The following is a 25,579-nucleotide window of genomic DNA, read 5'->3' on the forward strand; positions in this document are numbered from 1 at the left end:
GGAAGGATTCCCCGCCTGATCCCTGTGCTGACAAGAGCCATGCAGGTATCTGGTTTCTTGGCGCAGTGGAGAGCAGGAGCACAGCCTCTGCTTTAGGAGCATTCCCTTGGCTGGGCTCCACAGGGCTGGACAAGCTGGCGGCTGCTGATGTCACCCTGTCCCTATCTAGGGGCCGAGATGAGAGGCCAATGCTGCTTGTCACCAATGCCTGCAGGGCACAGGCACTCCTCGCCCAAGCCTTACCCCGCTGGCACAGAAACCAGGCTGGAAATCTTGGGCCGAAGGCTTAAATCCCCACAGTGCATGATAACACAGCAACAAATCACCAGGATTTGATGAAAAAGAAGAATGGCGTTAGAAACACTTTGCTAAATGTTAATGTTAGAAGGTGTGGGACATCACATATACATTCTTTAAAGGAGCTCCAGCATCCAGCTTAACCCCGCACACCTGTCCAGAGCTTTTCATTTCTAATCCCAGAAATAAACACAGGTAGATGTGGCAACAGAAATCGCTGCTCACCCCTCCTCCTACCCCCCCCCCCTCCTCCCCGATGATGTTAAATACAGTGGTAACTTACACTCTGGGAATGAGAACATCTCACAGAAAAAAAATCATACTTTTCTATTAAACCAGATACATTCAGACCTTTCATCGTGAGTCTTCTGACAAACATGTGAATAAGGTCTTTGTTTTCCCACGCTTTGTTTTTAGAGCTGCCCAGTTATTTGCCTCTGCTCTCTGCTCCAAAGCAGTAATTCCCATGTCAGCTACTGGGAGCTGCAGTGGGCAGGACAGGGCTCCCCAGGTTGGTAGGATAAGCTCAGCCACATTTTGTGGCAACGTCCTGTTAATAACTGTGACTCCAACCAAAAACCTAGGAACAACACACACACACACAAAAAACACCCCAAAACCATAAAAAGATAAGCTCCATGCTCCTCCCCTGACAGCCAGCAAATGAGGCAACAGCTCTGCTCATAAAAGTTCCCTGAGCTGCCTGTCAGTAACATAATACGTATTTTTGCTTTCTATGACTACTACAACTATGACATTTTCCATGTTTTATTTTGCATATGTGATCTAGAGTTCACTTACTGTTAGATGCTGGAACAGCCATGCCCTCATGATATTTGTGGCTACTTTGGGAAAGATGCCACGCTTTTTATGTCGCTTTTTGTCCTTATCTGGATCATCATCATCACCTGTGCTGGGGGAAGCTACACTGTTGTCCAAGCCGTCACCTGTAAATATAGTGAATCAAATTTTGACTTATGCTACCTTTATATACTTCAGCCGAAGCCTGGCTTTGGGTATAAACTGCATGAATATTTAAATGAGGTATAAATTCTTTAACATTGTAATTCACCAGGGGTTGAAGGGCTGGGGGGAAAGAGACACGGGGAGAGGGAGGGTCTCAGGACTGTGTCAGCCCAATTCTGGCTTATCCTGAAGGACACTGTGGCCAATTCTGCCACTGGATTCATCAATGTAACCCAAACAAAAAGTGCTTAATTTTTTTTTCATTATCATTATCATTATAATTATCATTATCATCATTATAATTATCATTATCATTATCATTATTATTATTGCTGCAAATGCATCCCATTTGAAAAGGTGGAAAAGGTGGCACTCCATGGAGTCACTTCCCAAAACTAATCCCAATCAGCTACTTTGGCTGAGATGGCAATTAGGAAATTGTTGACGCTGTCCCATCCCCATGGCATGCGTGAAGCTGGGTGCCACATCTCACTCTGGGAGGCAAAAAAGTGGGTGAATGCAGCTCTCTTGCAATACCATCATCTCTCCCCAAATTCACAAACAACCAGAAGATTGGCAAGCTGCTTACTTTAAGTCTTTTCTAGATGCCCAGCTTACCCTGCCTTTTTGATGGGACACGGGTAGCTAACTGGCCTACACTCCACCCAGCCTATAGAAATTCATACTGGGATAAGTAGGTCCCAATTTGACATACACTGTAGGAATTAACACCCAGCTTTGTGCTGATGCACCGCGTCAGTGCAAGGTGTCTGCTCCCGTTAAACAACAACTGATCCAGAATGAATCTCCTCAATGCAGAGAAGGTCTTAGACACATCTCATCACATTAGCAGCATGTCTCTAGGAGCACGTCACCGTGCAGCAGCCAGCTTTGGTCTGGGCCGATGGGCTGGCAGTCAGAGCAAAACAGAAGTTGCAGCACTCAACCTGTTTGCAAATTTGAATTGCCATTTTTGTTTCAAACCCTGAAAGCAGTTTATAAACAAGTCCATGCGGAAATCCAATCTTTTCACTCTCTGCATGTGGACTAAACTATACAGCCCAGCTTCCAAAAGCACCATGCTCAGAGTGGAGCAGGGCTGTGATGTTATTAAGCAAGTGTTTTTTTACACCCACAGGCAAGAATGATGAAGAAAGTCATCTGAATGTTGCAAAATCAAAACTAACTCTGTTAACAATCAAAAAACAGTCTGCCATCAACAAAAAAAGAACGCAGGCTGTCAAAATTATGATTTGTTAAAAAAGCTTTCAGCAGTTAAAAAAAAGCTATTATTAGCATTATATTTTTAGTACCTCACTGACTGTGACAAATTTCTAACTGTCCTTATGACTTGGCCTGTGTCTTTAATGAGATGGTAACCTTAAGTACTTATAGACACAAACAAGATTTTTGTGAAGAAATCAGATATCCGATAAATCTTTGAAAGCTCAGTATGTAAAAAAGGGCTTTTATACAGAGAAGCAATTCACCATATAAAATAATAATTCATAAAAGAAACATGAGCAAAGGAAACAACTCAACAGCATTTAAAATTCCACGGGCTAATCCACTTCTGTCTGAGAGAGGCAAACAAGGAAAAGAAAAGTATTACGCATTCATTGATTAAAAATGAAAAGCTTCTAACCTAATGACACTGCCTTTCACCACCTCTCTACAATTGTGTCGTCGTCCCCCTCCCTTATTTTTTTTTTTTAAATTCACTCTCTCCTCATTTCAAACCCCCTTCAGATTAATTTAGCAGGCATTGCCTCGTGCCTGATGGGAGGAGGACTCATTGATAATTTATGGAAATATCTACTATAATCCAAGGGAGATGACTTTTTTCCAGCTTTGTGCATCAATAGATAATCAAGGCCTTAAAGCAGCCTGAGCTTCCCATTACCTCGGGCAAGAGAATTCCTGAAAGCATGCCTCCGGGGCACCTGAATTATATCCTCCATTAGGGGAGGAAAAGCTTTCTGCATTCCACCTATAACACTCCCCAGAACCTTTCCTGTTTATTTCTGCTGTATGAAAGCAGAAGCATTAGGAACAGGATTTTTTAAGTGAAGACTTATGTAGATACAATGGAGAAACCTTTCAAGCGCGAGCCAGATCACCTCCTTCAATCCCTGGCAGTGACCTATCCCAAATAAAAGGTTTCTGTTACATCATTAGCTCAAGCCAAAAACAGCCTCGGCTTAATGCACAGTTTGTTCTTCCTACTGTTTTTAGGCAAATACTGCTACTTTACTCCCATCTGGGAGGGAAATTACACTGCTGAGTTGTAATCTAAGACAAGATTTTCATTGGAAGCAAATGCTTTCAATCCAGTGTAAATACTGGTGCATGTTCAGAAAAGCCTAAAACAATAAACCCTGGCCCCGTCCGACCCAAGCCAGAGAAAGTGAAAGGGAGGGAGTGGATAACAAAGCGCCCGGCTATCCGAAAAGCAAATTCTTCGCTAGACTTTTATAAATTGTTTAACCTCTTCCACTTCTTCAAATTGAAAATTGATCCCGTAAAGACTAAACCGCGGAGAGAAGTCCAAAGGGTCGATTGTGGATTTTAGCATTTCCATCTCCTTTGCAACTCGAGACGCTCACCTCCGTGAGGTCTCTGGAGATGCCGTCTCCCCCTCCCTTTCCACACACCCAACCCCCCCTCTTTTTAAAGCTCGCTGAACAAACTTGAGGAGCGCTGACCAGCCACACGGTAGCAGCTACGGACCGCATTTGTAAAATGTCAGCAGTGACTTCGTTCCTGAAGTTGACTTCTCCTGCCGCCAAATGAAGGCAAACTGAAAAGGTGGAAATAATCATAGAAATGATGCTAGTCCATAAACAAGCTTACAGCCTCATTAGTATAGCGGGAGGCTCCGCTGGGTGATTTATGCTTGTTTTGCTGATGCCATGAGGAAATGCCATAGGGCAACTTTAGCCAGCTGCTAATGGTTTCTGACAGCTTCTTAGCAACTAGTGCAAGCAACGCTGTAGCGTTTGCTAGTGACAGAAACTGAAAATGTCATATTATCTGCCCATGTGTCACGAAGTCCGTGTGGCAATTAACTAGTAGGCCAGTGACTGAGGGGCCAGAGGCTCTTCAAAATGGCCCGTGGCTATTGGGGGCAGAGCAGGCTCACTGCTCGCATTTGCACTGCACATATGCACGCCGTAACGCAGCGAGCCAGGCCAGGCCACTGCCATCAGGGCGCAGATGGGCTCAGCACTCTCAGCTCCTTTGTCTGCGAGGTGCTCCCCATCACCTCTTCCTTAGGCACTGTCAGTGAGATCGCAGGAATCTCCCTCCATGTGACGGCTGGAAACAGCGCGTTAATAGGCAGCACCCCATCGCCCAGCTCTGCACCCCCAGCTGAGGTGCTGGCTGTGTTGCTGCTCTCTCACGAGGAAGCCTGAAAGGATTTCAGGCCACTGAGGTGGACTCGCTGCTTGTCAGCTTGCTGGGAGTGCAGCCGCTCAGCACGGCAGCCGGACACCATTGAATAGGCTGAGGAGCCCAAAACCACGCGCTATACGTCAAACTGTCAGACCTTTCAGCGTGGCCACTCGTCCTTTCAAATAATATTTAAGAATTGTTTTTACTAAACTTTATAGGCCATGCTCCAGTGAAAGAGGCCAACCGACAAAGAGAGGAATTTGTCCTCCAGCTTGTCCATGGACGATTTGGTGCAGGACCCGGGTCCATCCCCATGGAGCACGGCAGGTGACCTGTGGCAGCTCCCAGCCCAACAGGCAGCTCAGATTTCAAACATGCTGTCTATTTAAGCACACCCAGGCATTTAGGCTGTGCTATCTTGTTCCTTTCAAGACGGGATAAAGCAGCATTTATCACATTCAGGCCACTGAATGGGCCAGCCTGGCCATGCCAGTGGGGCCTCCTCCCCGTGCAGCCGCCTCCTGCGACTTCCCCTCCTACTCTCCAAAATCTGGAGGCAGAACTAGAGGGCAGCTAAGTTAGAGCCGCTCCCCAAGCCATTCATGCTCTCTTTATCACAGGTGATCTGCTGGAAACCCTTGTTGGCAAAACAGGTACTTCTGGAGAGCAATGCTCGTGCTTACACACGGCCACTGCTGCAGAAATTAGGTGGTGACTGGAAGACTCCCTGGGCTTCATACTGAATCACAGTTCAACGTCATGGCCTGCAGTGGTGAGAGCGCAGGAAGGAAGGAAGTCACGTCTCAATCCCAAGTTACAAAGGCTGGATGCTCAAGTGCCTTCAAAACCCAGCCTTCACGCGCTTGCAGGTGAATTGCAGGTGAACTGGTGGTCTCTTGGACTGCAAGGAAGCTGCTCACCTGCACCAAGCCTAAAATGCTCCCCAAGCTTCTAGGGCTTGGGTCTGCCAGGAGCAGACACTTGTGCCTAAATGAAGTGACCGTGCAGCACAATATGGTGTTCACATGGCACTGCCCATGGCCTGCCCTGGCCCTTGTTCATACTGCATCCCAGCGCACATTCAGCCAGGAATTAATGCCTTCCCATGTGGCCCTTCAGACTGTAAAGACCTTTCCTTTGGCTCTCAGCGGTGAAGAGCAGAACACTTCTTTCCCACAACAAGCAATTTCACCAGATGCAGCAGGTTGTTTCTGTGATCAACCTGTGTCTGCAATACAAATGCACCACAGAAATGCATGCCATTCTTATGAAGCCTGCTCCCCACACCTCTGTGGTGAGCACTGAAGATGTGAGATCTATGTCCTCTGAAAGATTCAGCTTGAAGGCTTGTGCACACTTTCATATCTAATAAGCTAATACAATCTAAATATCCACTGTCTTAAGAATTATTTGTACTTTTATAGACCATGCTCTAGTGAAAGTCTGACCAAAATTATTGACTTCTGCACTAGACTTGGATGTTTCACAGCCCTGAAGTGTTGCAACATACTGCAACAAAGTTCACGGGCTTTTCAGTAGAATGATTAAATAAAATAGAAAATCTACTAAAATTTTCTTTAAAAAGCATTTAGATATTTAGCTAGCAGGAAAAACCCTACATCGCTTAAGCCAAACACTGAACCATTCCCTAGACAATAACACCTCTGTTCCTTTCTCTTCTAACCCCTTCAAAAATCCAAATCACTTTAGTAACCTTAGTTACTGGAAAGCAGGATTCATTAAGAACTTTGAGGAGCAATATAATCTACTAGAGAGTTGTAAGTGACAAAATGACTTTCTGTAACCTTTCTTCAATGCTCAGTGCTTGGAGTAACTTTTATAATATCTGCACTTTTACCTATGCTATCTCTTCACAGATACACATCTGCAGTTTGCTGTGTACTCACACATCCACCACACCAATTCTCCACCAAGTGAGAACAGCCCTACATGTGAAGTGCAATTTTCCTACAAGGTACAAACTAACAGCACTCAGAAAGCAGATCCAGGGATGCAACATGGGCTTTTTGTAAGTAAAGCAAGAACAAGAGTAAAAGCAACACACCACAACCTGCTGCTCATGAACTTAAAACAAGAACCACCATTTCACACTACCACCACCACTGAATGAATTTGGGCAATCGAAGAAGAACATAGAGATTTTTTGTGGGTAAATGCTCATTCCACCTTACAGCAAGGCAGGGAAGGAGAAAAGCCGAGCAGCACCATGAGCTGTGTGCTCAGCTATGGCAGGGGAGAGCTGGGAGTGCACATCCAGCATCTCACCCAAGCTGTACCTGTGTGCTGCAGATAACTGGAAGTCTGCACATGACAAGGCCTGTCAGAGTAGTAGATTTCCTCAAAACACATTATTTAAAACTCATACATAGGTGTGTAACAGTAACACACTGTGAGTCCTCTCAGCCCACCAACACCTAAGCAAGGTACACAAGCTGAAGTTGACACTCACAGAAAAAGGGTACATCAGAAAACTCGGAGTAGTTGTGCTTTTTCTCTAATGAGACAAACATTTTCTGTTGTTTTGGATCCATGATTTAGACAGATCTGATGGAAGTGCCCACTCCAACACCTCGTAGGGTCAACAGCAATCAGCCTGGCATGCTCAGCAAGCTATGGAGCAGTCCCAAAAAGGATTTGCAACAACGATGGAGGTTTGCTTGTGAATCTGAAACATGGGGCTCACAAGGGGCAGGTTTATTTTTCCTTATTCCTTTAGGAAAAAGCCTTCTCAAATATACTTAATAAAAAGTTAATGAGTAACAAGGTTGGAAATGAGCACTAGTGAGGAATACTGTTGTGCTTCAGTTTGCACGCATCTCTTAAGGAGATGCACTCCATGTTTCATGCAAGCATTCAGACCATGACATGAGCAGTAGGAGGTTGTCAGTCACAGACAGTATCCATATTTACAAGATACTAAAGGAATCAGTTGCAAAAATATCCTACACAAATATTCATAGATGGAGCAACCTGGACCAGTATAAATTACACTCTGGCATTTGACAAATTTTCAAAGTTTTTTCATTGAATCATTGTACTTTGTTCTCTAGAGACAGGAGCACCTTTTTCTAGTAACTCAATCCTCCTTTTTGACTCAAATTCCCTTCAGGCAAACAACGAGCAAATTAGCTGTCTACACAAAGAGTAAAAACAGCACTGATGAATGGGGGGGAGGGGGTAAAAAACCAAGAGATTTTACTCATTTTCATTTGTTTGGCAGCTTTTTACAGATAAAACTAAGGATTCCTCTTCTTCTGTGCAAGGCAGCACTTCTTCATAGGGTTTACAAAGCTATACTATTATGAGAAAGATATTTCTGGAACTGTACATCTACACTGCATATGAAATATTAAAGAGAAAGCAGTTCATTGTATGGGAAGCAAACAACTTTCTGCTGCCAGCTACAGAAGTTTACTTTGAACAGTTGGAAGCAAATACCCCACAGAAAAATATAAGTATCTGGTTAGACAGGAAAACATCCTGCTCCAAAGCTGAAACAGTTCATTGGGTTTTTTTGTTTGTTTGCTTGTTTTTGCCTAAAAGCTAGCATGGAGTCCCAGCCGTGCCTTGGGAAAAGCTGCTTTTCACCCATTCTCTACTTTGTCCAAATAAAGATCTTTTTGAAACACATTCTCTCCAGCAACAGATGGGTTTCCCAGTCAAGGGTCCCACCTGTGTTCTCCATGAAAAGTTACCATGCACGGCTCCCATGCAGGTAAATTCTCAGCTGGATTCACTTGGGCTCGCTCACTTACAAAGCAGGAACACAAGAGCAGCAGAAGGAGCACAGGGCTGCTCTGCCAAAGGAGAAATATGCCCAACTAATACCCCAAATGGCCACAAGGTCAACACCTTAATGACTGGCTCAATCTTGATGTTTATCCAGCTCATAAGACACTTCACTCTTGGACTGAGCACCAGCAGCTATAAGAGGCTCAAAAGCAAAGATCAGACACATATTAGGTATAATCTAAGGGATGCTTTATCTGTGGAAACAGTTCATTATAGCTGAGCATTTAAATAGGCTTCCTTTCCTAAACAGAGCTAAACTGCCCTGGGCCCTGCCTGCATGCCTGTTCCAGAGATGATGCCGTAGATTTCATGTTTTACAACAGGAAATATGTGACAAACCCTTAACACTACCCAAACTACTCAAAATCAGATTTTTTCTATCAGAAAAAAAATGTTAAAAAGTCAAAAGAAAACATTTCATTGTTGGCTGAAATGAACCAAAATGCTTATGTTTGTTGAGTCTATCTAAAGCATTTTCTTTTAGGCCAATTTCAGACAAGCCAAGGCCAGCCCAAGCTGCAGTGTACCCTGCAGGAACTGTAGCTCAGATGCTGTTTGCCCCAAATTCTCTTTTGTAGGACTGGATCCCATATGTCATAGGACTCATATGATCATAACAGACAGGAGAAAATTAGCTTAGATGTGGCGTGGGCAACTTGAGATTCGTGATCTATCAAGTCCACATGAGATATTTCCAGTTGGAAGTTCCCACGTCTTCTGTTTCAAGTGAAAAAGTTCTTGCCTGTGTGTACTGTATTTTCTTCTGCTTCTGTCACCCACAATTTAAAATAGTAGTAGAACCAAAACGCTCTTTTTCCCCTGCCTCTGATCCATCAGGAACATCTGACAATGAAAAACTAAGCGTGATTAAAAGAAACCTGACATTAAGCTGCTCTTTGCATGGCACCACCATACACACTGCTTCCTGAAATGCAATGGTCACTCTGTGGCTATCACAGACAGAAATAGGAGGAAAGAGAATAAAACACCTCTGCTATTTTCCTTTTTGTCATTTGACAGTAACAACGTCTCAGTCACCACTGCTAGTACTTCCAAAAAGCATCCATTGGCTCATACAATATCATAAAGATCCACTTGCAGCAGCCAATTAATCAAGCAAGTTCCACCCACTTGGAACATCTTAATTGGGCAGTTAGGGAGAAGACACCTGGCTTTGAATTTAAGCCACAAATTACTTCTCTATATCTAAAACAAGAGGAAGATAGTTTTGATTTGTTTCACAAGGTTAATCCAAAATGCCTTCTGAGAGAGTCTGCTGGCTCCCAGTGCAGGAGCCCACATCTCACAGCGATGGAAAGGAGGGCAGGGAAGAGTGCTGGCCCCATGCACCTGAAAGAACCCCTTCCACAGGTGTACTGAAGTTGATGAGTCAGATAACCGCATGGTTATCATTAACATTAGTAACATTCGCAATCTGGGCTTTGGGGCTCCCCTTGCCCAGTACCAGCACTGCTTGGCATACTCAGGAGCTGCTTCACTCTCCAAAGACAAAACCCTTTGTTGTAGTACATATATATATATATATATATATACACATGTATATATACATATATATATACACACACACATATATATATATATATATATACACACATGTATATATACATATATATACATGTGTATATATATATACATGTGTGTGTATATATATATATATATATATAACAAGTTCAGGAAAACACCTTAATTACAAAATAAGCAGCCCTCTCCATAACAAACTGTTTATGGGAAGAGCGTAGACAGAATAAGTAGAGTTTCTCCTTGCTGCCTGGTGCTCTAAATCCATTCTCTTGTTCTTCCAGCAAAGACTGCCTGCTCTGGAGGGCCTGTGACAATTGCAACTGCTGCTCCTCTGGAAGGAGGTGCAGATGCCAAAGGGAGATAAGTAGATTTGACAGAGGCAAAGCTCACACTGAATTTTCTTCCACTTGATTGTCCCTCTCCAACACAAAAGGCAAATCTACTCTGATGAGGTGGTGCTGAAAAGGGGCTACAGTGGGAAAAACAAACCTGGAGCCAGGCTCTAGGGCTGCAGCCCGCAGCCAGCCATGCTCATCACAACAGCTGCAGGCAGCTAGCCCATACCTCGCCCGGGCTCAGCTACACAAACTGGGGTTAGAGAACCCCCAGTTGGGTCAGCTGGGATAAAATCTCAGTGCATCGAGGTAGGTGGCATGAACCAATCCCTATGGGAAGCCTGACCATGCTGCAAGGCTATAGGACCTCCCGTAGGAACAGCAAGAGAAGGGAACTTTCAACCATCCTCTGTGCCTCAGCTGAGCCACCTTCTCACTGTGACCCAGAGCTAAGCATTCCCATCAGGCTGCTTGGTCCTTCCCAATTAACTCCTCTTTGGCTCCAGCTTAACCTGTTCTTGTGTCCTCTTATCACAGCTTCTGGTGTTACGCTGTTTGTCTTGCAGTGCAAGATAGTTTAGATTGTTTAGAGTGGTTTGAGGGCTTTTGTTGTTTCTTTTTCGTTGTTTTTTTTTTCCCAAAAGCTAAACAAAATGCAATAAAATCTCAGAGGGCCCCACACATGTAATTAATGGGAAAGCTAAGTCAAATCAATGCTAGACAATTAAAAATGTCACCTACACATCACCTACCAGTGCACATCTACCTCATTTTTACCTCTTTCATCTTCCATCACTATACACTCCTTGACATTAGGTACTTGGGTTTACCTAGAATGGGTAAAGTGACAGGAAAAAAAAAGAAAAAGCTCCTGGGGCAACCTAGAATTTGAGTATTATTTATGTCACTATTATCTAATGGCATCACCAACAGGAATCTGTTGTGAGAGGGATGGAGGAAAGGAGGGAGGCAAATCCACCATCTCCAGGTGATTCCTCTTTTGAATCCACTCCTTCTGAGTCAGCGTCAACCGAAACCTCACACAAAGCTCAAAGCAAAGGCAGGTCTTAGCAGAAAGCCACTCAGTGCCTGAAAAACCAAAGCAGAACAAAGCCTAAGCATCCCCCAGAAAGCAAGTCAGAAAGCTTCTCCAGAGCCAGTTCACAGCACGCAGGTGCTGCTCCCATTCCAATGCCAGCACCTTCCATGTGGAATGTCCTTCCTATCCATGTGGAATGAGCTAGGAAGGTTTATAGGCAGTGGTTGTGATGTGTAGGAAAAGACTGACTTTTCAAGCATCCTGTAGTGCTGGGAAGAGAGAAGAATGGAAAGGAAATGGAAGGAGCAACCTGGAAAGGAGAAAGGAAAAACAGGAGACCTTGGCTCAAAGGAGAACACTTACCACACCCTTAGCCTTGCCTTCATCTATAGAAGATGTTTGCTTTTATAAATCTTGGAAAAAATGTGGTGTGTGAGCTAAGTTGGCCCCTAGGCAGATTTAACTTGGATGACCTGAACTTATTCTGCAGATCACCATAGGTCTCACTGACCTTGGCAGTGACACAAGGACCACATTTTCTCATGGATGAATTGCTTCAGAATAAATGTGCCAATGCATTAGGCATCAATAGCCTTTTATTTAGCATTGGGCAAATATGATCTCTCCTTCTGCCTCTCGCCTCCCCAGACAAAATCTATTTACTAGGATAAGGAAAACCCCACCCTCCACCAAGGTCTGGGTACACATCTCAAAGGCCAGGCAGAAGCTTGGCTGCCTCGTGCTCATGGCAATGCATGCTCAGACTTTGCCTTCAGCATGATGCACTTGGAAAGTAGCTGGTAAGATCAGATGCTTTTGATTGGAGTGGTCAGCCTGCATATCTGTGGGTTAGTATACAAATATCCTCAAACACAGAAGAGAGGGGAAAATACAGATTGAAAATGGGAATAATCAGCTTCAGCCACCAAGCAGAAAACACAGTCATCACCTTACAGCACCTCACTGTAAGGCAGCAAAGAGAAACTGCTCCAAGATGAGCCAAGATCACATCTCAGTTTTGCAGAAAATCAGCCTGTTTGGAGGGAACAGGTAAGCTTCATGGAGAAGGGTCAGCAGAGTTTGCATGGCACAGACCTTCCCATCTGTGAGTTTCACTGTTCTGTGCCTCTGGTCACTAGAGGCCACCCCACATTGCTCCTGGGCTCTGTAGAAGCCCTGCACACTTCCTCCCCACTGCAGAGGTGGCTAAAGTGGCTATTACACTCAGTCAGTACTCTAATGCCACCCGACCCTTAATTGCTAAGGAAAAGCAGACTGTAACCACAGAAAGGGCTTTCTGGCACTGGCTAAGGAAGTATCAGTTTTGAGGTCTGAATAACATCCCTGAAAAACATGAATCAGAGTGGTCCTTTCAAGCTGCATCGTGATTGATAGAGGTAAGCAAAACTGCACTAGAGTGATCTGATGAAGACCAGAATGGTTTTCTAATCCAAGTAGATAGACACTCAGACGTAAAAAGAAAATACTTGCGAACTGGTATTCAAATTACCTTGTGACAGACAAATAAATCCTAGCAAATACCATTTCCAGTTTTGACTGCCACAACAAAAAAAGAGCCTCTGTAACAAACTCACTGCAAGCTGAGCAGAAAGGAAACACAATTTTCCAATTGTTTGTGGACCACTTGCTTCAACCAACAAGCTGACCACTTACAACCTGCAGTCAAGGCCAGTCTCAAACTGGGTCACTGAGGTTTCGCAGGCACAAAAGTCAGACTCCAGCCACACACTCGCACTCTTCTCCATTGCAATGCTAGAGCAACAGTCACTGGTGCCAGAAGTGGCAACTCTCTCGAGACAGGAAAGCAATTTCACAAATATCTGCCAGTTATCAGAACAGTCAGCAGCAATGCCAGCCTCTGGACCACTGATAATCACACTGCCATTTTCTGTGCAGAGCAACTTTGAGTTCTGAAATTTATTTCAGCTGCCTGACCAGCTTCATTTGCAGCTCGTGGTTTAAGCAAATGAGAAGGGAAGACAGAGGTTTTCAGCTATAACCACAGGGCTGAAGTTCAAAGCACAGCTGAGAAGTATTCTTACCTCCACATTATTAAACTTCTGTGGAAAAGACTTCGACACAACATATTTACAACGGAAATGATCTAAGCAGCAACCTGAACAAGAAAAAACACCCCAGGAGAGACAGGGTCTTGCCCATGCAGCCACGTGGAAGCTTTCCTTCCTGCTCACCTCTCAGAGATTTTCTGCAAGGCTGAGGCTGCACATGAGCACGCAGAGAGGGGTTCAGCACAGTGGTGCTGTTTCGATTTGCTCTAAGACAACACAGGTTTCTCCATCCCTTGGTGCAGCATGTAGGTAAGGAGGCTGAAGGCACAGAGCCCAACTTTCTGAGGCCCTGCAGTGATCTGTGCAGGTTACAACCCATGGATGGCAAGCAAAATTCCCTGCTGGAACATCCCTGGAAGCACCACACTGGGCTCCATCCTGGGGCTTTCCCTCGAGAGCCATCCCTCCAGATGCCAGATAAAGGCAGTGACAAGGTGTTGACAACGCTTGCACTGCTGCTGCCAGTCCCCTGCCCTCCCCTCTGCCCTGGACTCCAGAGCTGGCTCCAGCCCCAGGCTCTGCACTTAGAGCTTCGCAAGGATTCAGAGCCCTGAATTCTGTGTTTCTCGAGCATGTCGGGGCACTGCTTGCAGTCTGGAGATACATGGGGAAATAGAATCCAAAGGGAACTTGATCATCTTTGATATGAAAATAAGAGTTCGACACATTCCCCGTAGAAATTGTAAGAACAATAAAAAACAAATGCAAAAGAAAACCCACCTCATCTGCTAGTGAGGATTGCTACAAATACGACCACAGAACCAAACAGATAAATGAGCCTTCTGGAATGCCTGTTAGTGTGCCTAAATGGACTGAAGGTGAATCTTGTTAGTTTGGGGTGGAAACTCCAGTTTTACATTTAAAAGCATCCAAGGGAGGGAGGTGGAGAGCAGTGCCACCAGCTGCAGTGCCCGGCGGACAAAGGACCCTGCGTCCACCAGCACAACAAAGCCACGACCCGGTGGTCTGCATGCTGCCATTCTTCCCACGTGAACTCATTTCATTTCAAGGTTTCATTCACAGAGCCTTTCATCTCGTGAAAGGCCTCCACGCTGTTTAGTTGAAAGCCGAGAGAACCACTGCTAACCACGTTCCACGAGCCCATTGCCTGAGTCTTATATTCAAGTCCCCAGCTCCTAGAGTCACACAAAAACCACCCACTAAAATCCACACCAACGCACGGAGCAGCAGTGTCTGGATGGCAGAGAGCAGGAAGCCTGTCTTCCCAAGAACTAGGCATGGAGATACAAACACTGCTCCTCAGGAGTAATGTTAAATAAATAGCTATATATACATATATACATATACAGCTATATATATACAGCTATATATACATTCGTACCTTTTTCTTATGCATGTCAAGACTTCTGCATGCTTTGCTTGCTGTACTGACCAGCAAAGATAAGAGTCTCATGGGATGGCAATGCCAGAGTGCTGAGGAGACAGTGCCACATGCAAATCCAATGCTCAAAACCATCCCCTGCTCTTCAGCAGCACAAAAAGCTTTACCCACGCAGAGCAAGAAGTTCACTCCTACAGAAGCAAGGAGTCTGAGAGGAGATGCACCCCTCCTTGCTTGAGGCATTTAAGTTGGGCAGTGAGGTTCAGCAACCACCAGTGGTGATGAGCCCTTGCAGAGTGCCTCCACAGGCGTAAGAACTCTCCAGAGGGAAATCTGGGATTGGGATGACTAAAGGAACACGCATACCACTGGCTTTGAATACGGCACAGAAAACTTGTGAGCAACGAGGCCCTCAAGGAAATGATGGATAACGAGGGCAGGATGTGCCCACCTCTGCTTTTAAACGAGATCTAGATTACGCAGCTGCTTCTAAAATTACTCAGGGTGGACAGGCTGAATTTAGCACCCATCTATTACCTTATCGTGAGGATACAACCTCATGCTTCCTGCAAAATTCTACCTCTTATCATCGCACTGGAATGAATGTCTTCTTCCTATTTTCTCTAATTAAACAGCAACAACAAAAAATGCCCTCCTTGATAAATTGCCTGCTGAATTTATGTTTTACTAAACTAAATTTAAATGCAAGAAAACAGGAAGCTTTTACTCGGAAACTGGAATTCCAAGCACTCGGTGGCAAACAATGAGCTGGGGAGATAAAGATGCAATGGAAACGGTGGGGGACAGACCTGACAAGCTTCCTGCCCACACTGCCTCAAGAGCATGTGTCCCACCGTGATAGGAGCAGCCACGCTGCCCGCTTTTATTTTGGTAATTGTATTTGTTCCTGTGAAAACCCCTATAAAAACAAGTCGGAAGAGCAGACAATAGTCAGCCCTCCATCTCTTATAGCCAGATCTTTTACTTAACACTTTAGCACAAGATGCAATCAGCAGATCTTTGTCCATTTATACAATTCTCCCTGCTGCACCGAGGATTGTATTACACTCTCAAGCATGTGCACCAGCCAGATCCCAGCATCAAGCCTTCCCCATCGTTTCAGGAGATTGATCTGATACTTGAAAGCACATTTGCTATTATCTACTACAGCCCTTTGGAAATGACATTACACAGATATGGGGGGCAGGCAAATATTGCCGCTCTTTTATTATTCCTGCCATTCACTCGCTTGTAATATCTGAAAAGTTCCCAGGTCAATGGGATTACGTTATCTGCCTCCCCGGGCTTTATCTCCTCCCCGCACCCCACAGGTATCCATGTCAAAACGGGACTCTCCAGCGGGGGGTTTCTTTGCCTCGGGTCAGCCTCAGGTCAAGCTTTTCACCGCTTGCTAATGCAAAGCTTCCCCCTGGCCCTCAAACCCCCAGAGCCCCAAAGCTGGAGGGCCAGGCAGCGCCCACCCCACAGCCGGAGCAAGTGGGGCTGTGGGGTCGGTGGCTTTCACTGAACACAGCCACTAGGCTGACGTTGTATCCCCGCACTAAACTTGAGGGATGGGAGCCTTTTAGCTAGTTAGGAGCAACTCAGACTATATTTTTTGCCTACCGGAGTGAAGATCAATTTTTATTTAGATTGATTTTAAGATTTACATGCGAGAAATGGAGAAAATCGGATCAAATATATACTAAAGCAAATTGTTGACTCCCATGAAAGCCAGTAAAACCAAAACAAATTTCAGAGATCTCATCTACCAGCACCTGAGGTTTGCTTGATCTCGTTATTTCCTATACGTTTACGGAGCAGAAATTTGCTCAACTCTCTTCCAGTTTTCTTCCACTGAAACAATAAGCCTCTCCGCAGAATATTCCGTACTTGCATATTATCACCAGGATGGCATATGGCAAACTAGCAGCAGGCAGTTTATCTTCATCCTCTTTGCAAGCTAAAATTAGCACCACTCTTTTGCAAGGCTATATGATGCATTCAGAGCAGTACGATATACCTAATACAGCTTCAGCTCCGTCCCTGGCCAATCTCCAGTGGTCAAGTGAATTGATTATTCATTTTAATTGAATATTAATATGTGTAATAGCAAGTTTGCATTTATCAACTCACAGGGCGCTTTTAAGCTGAGCACTGCTATTTTACCCACACCAACCGCAACAGTAAATAAAATTAATGTATTAGGAAAATATAGAATTTCAATTAATTTGTATGAAGTGATTCTAATTTATATTAAAGTACTTTTTCGGAGAGCTGTGCTGCAAAATTGCCTATCTATGACTTCTGTGTTTTTCAGTGATAGGATGTAATGAATCTTGCTGAAGAGCCGTACACCCCTGTTACAAGCAATGCGCTCTTCCCACTCCAGCCTGCATTCCTGCAGATTTCTTGGGATTAAATTCAACCAAGTCACTCACTTTGCATCTCCTGATGATGTGGCTACGTTGCCTGGAACGGTCCCCTCTCTGCTGTTCAGCCTGGCAAGTTATGGCCACCTCAGGGCTTTTCTGACAGATGAAATCAGTGGCCAGACACTAATGCTAGCGCCGTTCGCTAATTCGTATTTTGTAGCTGTAATGCCAGGAAACTTAGCACAACGCTCTTTCATAAGGAAATATGAAAGGTCTTGGAAAAGCCACTGCACTTCACAGGGCAGGTTATTTTAGCACCTTTCTTGTCAGGTTCACGGAATAAAGATGTATAATAGCGGGAGGAAGTCACACTCAAGCATGTACAAGAACAAACATACACAAACTATAAATATTTATACACTGACATTCAAGGACTTTGTGGCTTGAGCTGCTTACCAACTGACAAAACAATCCTCTACTTTACCTACAGCCTCTTACAACAACATGAGACCAATTCCATTTGATAGTTACAATTAAATCACATCATGATGATTCTGGTTTTTACACAGCTGGTCTGATGTGGAATTTGCATGGATTATTCCAGACAAATTCAGAAAGAAAAAAAAAGGAGATGGGCAGAACGCTGTGCCAAAACCCGCCCCTAGGGCACACTCAGTGCCACAGCCAGGGAGTGGGAGGGAGTAGATGAGAGATGCTTTACTGATCATGGACGGGAGGAGGAGTACGGCATGGACGTAATGCTCCAATCCCACTGTGAATCTTCTTTTCTACTCCCTGCAATTTGCTTGCCCCTTTCCCCGTGCTCTGATGTTCCAGTGCTCTAAAAGGAGCTTACACAAAGTTCTAAACCACGACACTTCCCTTGAAGCACTTCAGCTAATATTGACTGCGTTAATCCTTTCCCTTAATGAAAGCTGTCGATGCAGACGTATGTGGGCTACAGCCCAGGGCACCAGGCAGGAGCACAGTGCTGGTCTTTCTCCTTACTGCGAGCTCTCAAAAAGGCTAGAGGAGCAGCTACAGAAGCTTCTCCACCCTACAAGCCTGGGTCCAAGACCTCTACCTGCTGCTGAGGCAGAGCTAAGTCATACCTCCTCACCAGCTCCATCAGGACACTACCAACTCCAGAATATTTTTAGCCTGCATCCATGTGACACTAATTGCTCTTTGAGACCTGGATGAAGAGTTCAGAACCAAGCATGCTATATCCATCACCTGCAGCTCTTCCTGAAGACACAACCAGTGTCTCCTAGCAGGTCTTCCCACGCTGCTCTACTGAAGGCAGCACTGGGGACCTGGCACAAGTAGAGCTACCAGAACCATCTCTCTCCCATGGTGCAGCATCAGCCACACAGAAAACAAGCAGTATAATAAAAAATGCTGCCCCTACTACTTTTTTTTTTTTTTGCTCGTATATTTCTTCTTTTTTCCAACACCTCCATGCTATGTATGCTTGGGCAAAGTACAATCACAGAACAGAGTCTGCAAATTCCATGGGAGGTTTTCGGCGTTCACATTTCATTCATGAATTGAAAAAAGAAAAGACGTAAAATAAAAATGAAAAGCTCACGTGCATCAGTGCGCTCAGAAAAAATTATGTCGGCATCTTGTACCATCGATCCCATCAGTTAATTAATCCCTTAAAGAATGCCCCCTCGCCCACAAACATATAATGTAATGCCAGCTTAATCTTACCTAAAAAAAAATATAAATGCAATGCAATAAGATTACTACCCTGGCTCTGCTAACTGTTACAGCCCTGCTTAATCCCATGTTTCTGCACTCTAACAAGCTCCTGCGACACTGTACAGAGTTTATCAAAGCAGTTTCTGATACAAAAGGACTTATGTTTTAAACGACATAATTCCACAGCCTTTTGTGCTCTCCCCACAATATGTTTATCCGATGACTTTCATCCCAGAAGAGCTCAGAGCCTATTGCCTGCTCCTGCTAAAGTCCTCCTGTCAGGTTCCACTCTGGAGCTGGGTTAGAAGTGAAGCCACAAAAATAACATCGCTGAGGGGGGTGCTCCCTCCTGTCCCACCTGCGGCTGGATGCCTCCTGCCCACATCCAGACAGAGATCTGCATGAGACTGTTCCCAGCTACAGGCACATCGAGTTTCCCACGGAACACGAGAAGAGCGCTCTGTTCCCTCCCTGTAATTATCAAATCATCCCGAAAATGAGGAAGAATTGAGAATCCTCCTTATAGCACGTCATAAAACGGAGAGGGCTCGTGCTTGCATGATGCCGTCGGAGCAGCCTGCCAACAAAATTCTACAAAGAGCAGAGGAATTCGTGTTTGCTGAGATGTTAAAGTCGTAAAAGGGAGAACTTTTATTTTGTTTTCCCACAGCCTAAATGAAGGTGAACCGAGTAAATCTGGCAAAGAGCGCAGAGTCACATGCCATTTCCCACAGCAGCGTGGTATTTTCCTCTGGGAATAAAACATTTTCCTTAAACTACTGTTTATAACTCTTATCAGTTCAACAGCAATAGAGCCATCAAGTCCAATATCTTGTGGAAAAAAGTCAAGGTCAACAAGTACTTGCATTTTCGTTTATCTTTAGCTGCAATTGCTACTGACATTCAATTGGGTAATAAACATGAGGACTGTCAAATGCTCTCAGCAAACAGGTGATCCAAAAGCTATCACAGGGAAAGAGGCTACTGCCAGGTAATCAAACAATCCTGTTGCAACAATTATGATTGGAGTGTATTCATTTACAGAAGCAATCGCCTGTCAGATTTGAATGAATATAGTCAAAGCTTTCCCACCACCGGGGTAGGAAGGGCGAGGAAACGCAAACTGCAGCTACTTCCTAGTTCTTACCAACAAAAGCAAACCCAGCACCAGCAAGACCCATCCAAAAACGAGTCAATTAGAAATAAAAAACACCCAGCAATTGTCTTATTTCCTGGATTTAATTTTTTAATAAAATAAAATTTTTCATCAAATCCAGAGCAGATCGCTCCAAGCAGATGGATCTCGTGTCAGCTTCTTTGAGCAGTGATTGTGCTGCAGGACAAGCTCTGGCTTCCCCCACGATTCAGCAATTTAAAGGCTTCGCTTCCAACCTTAGTCATCTTTTCTTTCCCACTCTCGCAGCACTTCATGTGAAAGGTGTGAAAACGGTTTACACCAAGCAGCCAAATGCCACACCCTGCTGCATCACTAATCCAGAAACAATGCTTGTTTATGGGTTTGGAGTCGCTGCAATAAATTGTTTCTCAAAAGCGGAGGCCATCTCAGGAACATGACTTTGCTTTTTTAACCTCTGATGTAAGGAAGCCAGTGACGCACAACAGAAGGTCGTTCTCTGACTGCATTGGATGGGCAAAGACTCAGAAAGACTCAGTTATTGCCAGCAAGACCTGGAGGGGCCAATGGGGATCGGAGCAGTGCCCTGAAGATGGAAAGTCTGTGGTCCATATGGGAAGCTCACTGGCTCCAACGAGCCACTGCAATCTGCAGGAGCACACCCAGGACACGTAGGAAAAAAAACAAAACAGATCATATCCAACTCAAGCACTGCTAAGAAAGGGGTATCTTAGGAACCAAAGAAATCCATTTCTGCAACCAAAATCACCTTGTCTGCCCCATCCAAGAAGGAAAACAAGATGCTGGAAAGTAGCTCAGGAAGAGATTCAGCAACATGGCATTTCCCACCGCTGTTCCCTGCTATCTCACCAGAGGTTTAGTATCCAAAGTCTCATGCTCAGGAACACACTGTCACCTTGCAATAACACCTATGGGGGCTGTGTAAGCAGACAGCGTGTTCAGCTGAGGGTCAGGATCATATTCTTACATACAGGTAAGCAGAGACTTGTGTGTGGCCACAAAGACATGCAATGGAATAGGCATTTCTAATTGCATGTTGCTTGACCCCGGAAAGAAAAAAAAAAGAAGAAGAAGAAGAAAAACCTCAGCACATGAATTTTGCTGCTTGACTCCCGATGGGCTGAAAAGTCAGGGCTGCCTGTATTTCTACAGCTACTTGGAAGAGTAAAGTAAGCAGCTCCCTAAGCCATTCTCTCTGCTGAGGATGGCTTCAGCCTCCTGTGCCCAGCTTTGCTCTCTGCCTGACTGGAGCTTTCCCAGACAAAGACTCAAAATCACACTGAGACGTTTGCCCTGCTTGTGAGCAGCTTATTATCCCCAGGGACTGACCTGAAAAACAAGTCGGTGCTTACACAGAGATATTCAAGTTTCCCCTAAAAGGCAGATGGGAGGGAGGGAGGTTTTTACGAGGAAAAGAACTGGTTTGTGACTCTGCTATCCACGATTTAGGCAAAACAAACAGCATTGCTAAGTACTCGAGTTAGTTTTGCCAAATCAGAAAGAAAAATGCCAGCTACCAACAGACGTCGGGAGCGAGTGTGAATAGTTAAGCACACTCTGGCAGCAGCAACGCACTGATGCTCATGCCACGCGTGGCACATTGCACGTCAAGGTGAGGGCTCTCTCTCAGGCCTGGGTTGAAGCAGAGCTCTGCCTGCCCACAGCACAGAGCTCAGCGCCTGTGAAACACGGCGAACAGCTGAGTTGGGCTGACGAGATCAGAAAAACACACAGAAGGAAGGAAAAAAACAGTTTCACGCCCTCCGGCTTCAGAGCAGAATGATAAATTGACATCGTGTTGTTATGAGCATAATCCTCAGCCACTCAATCACTGTTAAAAAATAAAACACGATTTCAAGGAGATAAAAATAATTAATGCCGGTGCTGCTGAAGGATGTGCACCTACACGAAGAGCCTCCAACCCAGAGCCACGGTTCAGGTTTCCTGCTCGCAGTTACAAAGGCGGATGCTTTCCTCTTTTTCTTCAGTCTCACACCAAGCAAAGAGGCACAGGTGCTTGTGCTGGTCTAAAGCAAACCGAGCGCTGCCCACTTGATGGAGAAGCAGGAAAGGCAAATGGGACAGCAGAGCCTCCGAGAGAACACCCACACGGACACCACTCCTTTCAAACAAGACTATTACGCTTAATTTGGGCTTCACAATATCCAAACCCCCAGAAAAAGTGCAGGGAGCAGCCCCTGCTGACTAATGCTCTGTCTTTTCCAATCGAGGGTCACATCCAGCCCAACCAATCGCATGATAATGGCAGCAGAAAAGGTCAATCAAAGACAAGCTGGAGCTCCCACCGCCGGGCTGACCTTCGGAGCTTGTGACAAATTGCTATCAGTCAATGTCAACTAATGACGGCGGCTCTTTGGCTAATCAATTGTTCTAAAAATGATCAAGAAAACTACTCACAGGACAGCTCATTTTCACATCAATGCCTGTGAAGTATGAAAAGCTCATTTTTTGAGTTTTTAATAAGCTCATAAGTAAAGCAGTTACTTGGTAACAGGGGTCACCTTAGTGAAAAGACAGAACCTTTGTCTGCCTTTTACATATTCTTTTATTACCATATTATAGTAAAAATATGCCATGCCATTACTGTGCCAGAGGGCTACATAATAAAGAAGGTAATCCTTCATACATTTTTTGAGATAAATACTTCTGCGTTTTAGGGACCTCTGTTTGGATGTAAATAACCATCCATACGCTGCCCCTGTACTTAAATGCAAAGCAATCACTGCTGACACACAGCACAGGTGATGTGCCCACTTATTATTCATGCAAACTCCATGTGACAAAGCTGGTGGCGAACAGCACGCTGCAAACCCAGCGGCACCACCACAGGATGTTAGGTCCAGCAGCAGCTGCTTGGTCCCCAAAGCCCATACCTGATGGGAGCCCAACTTTACTTGGGCTGCTTCCAGCAGCACTTGGGTTTGGTTGGGAAAAACATGCTCAGGAACATGCACAGCACCGTGAAAGCGAACTTATGTATGAAACACAAATGCTGCTTCACGGTGGTCTGAGGTTTGAGAACTGCAGGTACAGCTCGGCTTTGCTTTCCTCCAGATTGTACAGAGAGCATCCAGGCAGAGACACATCTCCAGGCATCGTGCTACAAGGCGTCCCTTGAGAGAAAGCCACGTGCACACAAACAAATCGCTTGAGTCACCCGGAGAAACGGAGCACAGCCCCCTTCACCCTTCTCCATCCCTCCCCACATGGATTCCTACCAACAGCACCGGTGCAACCCCAAATAACCAACCCCAAAAACAGCCCACCTCACCCAACCATGCATCCTAAACAAGATCCCCACCTCACCACAGAGGTACTCAGACTTTGGTTTTTGCCAGCAAAACTGCAAAGTGGCAGCAGTTTTAGGTTACACCCTAAGCCCGAATTGCCACGGTAGTTTTTCAAATTAAAATATCTTGCGTGGCCTCGGCCCCTTCTAGACCGTCCATGGGCAAGAAATAAAGGAGGCAGGACGACACTTAAGCTCAGCCATAATTGGAAGTATGTGAAAAATGAAGTGTCGGTTCGGTCAATAAAGGGCAAAGGTGAAGGGGAACTGCAGCCTGAGCACGGAGTGAAATGTGCTCATTAAGGCGCCCAATCCGAGGGCTGCTGCCCACCTACCCCATTAGTCACCGGCCATCTGAGCGCTCCCAGTGCCTGTCCTGGTGCTCTGATTACTTTCCTTAACGTGCAAAGGCAAACAATGCACAAATCGCCGCTGGAGCACAACGCAGTCCTTCCCGCCCCGCTGCCTGGAGGGACCCCAAATAAAAATGGGATTGCATTCTGCCCATAGGTTGCCCCAACTCTTGCAAAAGGCCCCAAAACATTGCAGCTGCTGACAGGTTCTGATAAAGATACAGTGCTGCTCACATTTGAAAGAGCAATAATTGTGGGAGGTTACAAAATGTTCTGAACCGAGGCGGAGGCTGGTACAAAAAAACTAGAAAAAGAGACTTCCTGATACACTCAGAGGAATAGGAAAGCAGCCCTTGAAACTTTTCTATAACATTATTCTGCATTCCTGTGCAATAACTGTCCACCACATTGACACAACGCCGGCCTTTTGTATGAGAGTGTCACCACGCCATGCAATAAGACCGCCCAGCATCTCCCCTGCAGCTAAGCAGGGACTTACACAACAGCTTAGAGCAGCTGGGAGTCATTGCTATCGCTAAGTAAATAAATTTACACATTAAAAAAGACTTTAAAGTGTTTACAGGAAAGGAAACCTCTCCTGTTTGCGGAGGTTTTGTTCCATGTATTTCATACGTTGACATAAAAACGCACTCAGTGGGGATTTAAAGCAGTGATACTTCAAGTTGAGAAGAAAATCTTCCAGAAAGCCCCAAAATAGATTTTCAGATAGGATCAAGGGAGGAAATCTTCACTGAGGGCCCTGGGCTTTGTAGTCCCTGTGTCCCCTGTCCTTGGGATGCCTGGAACCCAACTCATGTGCTGGGCAGCGCTCTAAGGCTAAATCCATACTTAGCTTAATTGAAGTGAATTTGTGGGCATGGGGACATGCCTTAACAAATGAGAGTGCCCCCACATCTCAGCTAGAGAGTGCTGACAGCAAACCAAAAGCAAAGTGAGGTTCAGGAAGACCACCACTACCCTTCCAGCATCCCTGTTCCTCAATGAAGGACAGATGACTTGTAAGGTCTGGGACCGAACACACACTGTGCAAGGTCTGCATTCCATAGCTTCTCTCAAGAACTGGACTTGAGAGCTCTAGCTAGCCATTTCCCCCTTGTTCCCATTTCCTAAGGTTTCCACGCAACAAACCTTCTTCACCAAATGCCTCTTATCAGGAGCTGGCAGCAAACCCAACCTCAGCAAAACTTACTGCACAATTTGGGTAAGAGTTTCCACGGTGGCTAACGCACAGCTGACAGCCCTCCCACAGGCGTTGAGCGGGACATCATTCCAAGGCCACCAATCCCTTCCGAAAGGCACTCTATCCCAAACCACAGCACACACCTTGCTCGGAGCAGGCAGTAATGACGGCAACAAGGCAGCAGCCAGGGCTGCACTGTGGGCTAATTAAATGCCACATTTAGAAGAAGGCAAAGCCTGAAAGCCTTAAAAAGCGAGGAACCGAGGAGCTCCATCTCCCAAGTGCCGCAGTGGCTCAGGAGCACGCCGACGTTTGGTACACGCATGGACACGCGCATATCCCGCTAACAAAAGAGCAGCCCTACCCAAGCATAAAACTCCCTCCGAACACCTCAGCGCTTGCTTTTGCAGCAACTTTTCCTCCTTAAAAAAATAAAAATAAAAATCGCGTAGATTTAAAGCCTGCTCCAAAAGTAAGAAGCTCTAATGAACACGTTGACACCGCTTCAGCTATGGCATTGTGCACAGCACCACCAGGATATATACGTGCGCGTACTTGAAAGAAAAAAGGCCCCTTGGATTTATGTTGCATATCATTTTCCAGTAAAAGTCAGAGGTCAGAAGGTTACCAGTTTCTGCCTCAGCTCTGCAGCAGTTT

At 45.2% G+C, this 25,579-nt stretch overlaps 1 protein-coding gene across 2 annotated transcripts in view; it reads right to left on the reverse strand.

The window, feature by feature from the left end:
- The window catches only part of MEIS1 (Meis homeobox 1), a 75,338-nt gene that overhangs the window by 26,150 nt on the left and 23,609 nt on the right, over positions 1 to 25,579 (reverse strand). The window contains exon 8 of one of the 2 annotated variants that reach the window (XM_065739555.1): positions 1,099 to 1,244. The exons of the other annotated variant lie outside the window; for it this stretch is intronic. Within the exon in view, the coding sequence (XP_065595627.1) occupies positions 1,099 to 1,244 (146 nt within the window). The remainder of the gene's footprint in view (positions 1 to 1,098; positions 1,245 to 25,579) is intronic. 2 annotated transcript variants of the gene reach the window in all.

Source organism: Cyrtonyx montezumae, unplaced genomic scaffold, assembly GCF_038088225.1.
Source record: "Cyrtonyx montezumae isolate F1298 unplaced genomic scaffold, pur_monq_1.0 scaffold_24, whole genome shotgun sequence".
Classification (NCBI taxonomy): Eukaryota; Metazoa; Chordata; class Aves; order Galliformes; family Odontophoridae; genus Cyrtonyx; species Cyrtonyx montezumae.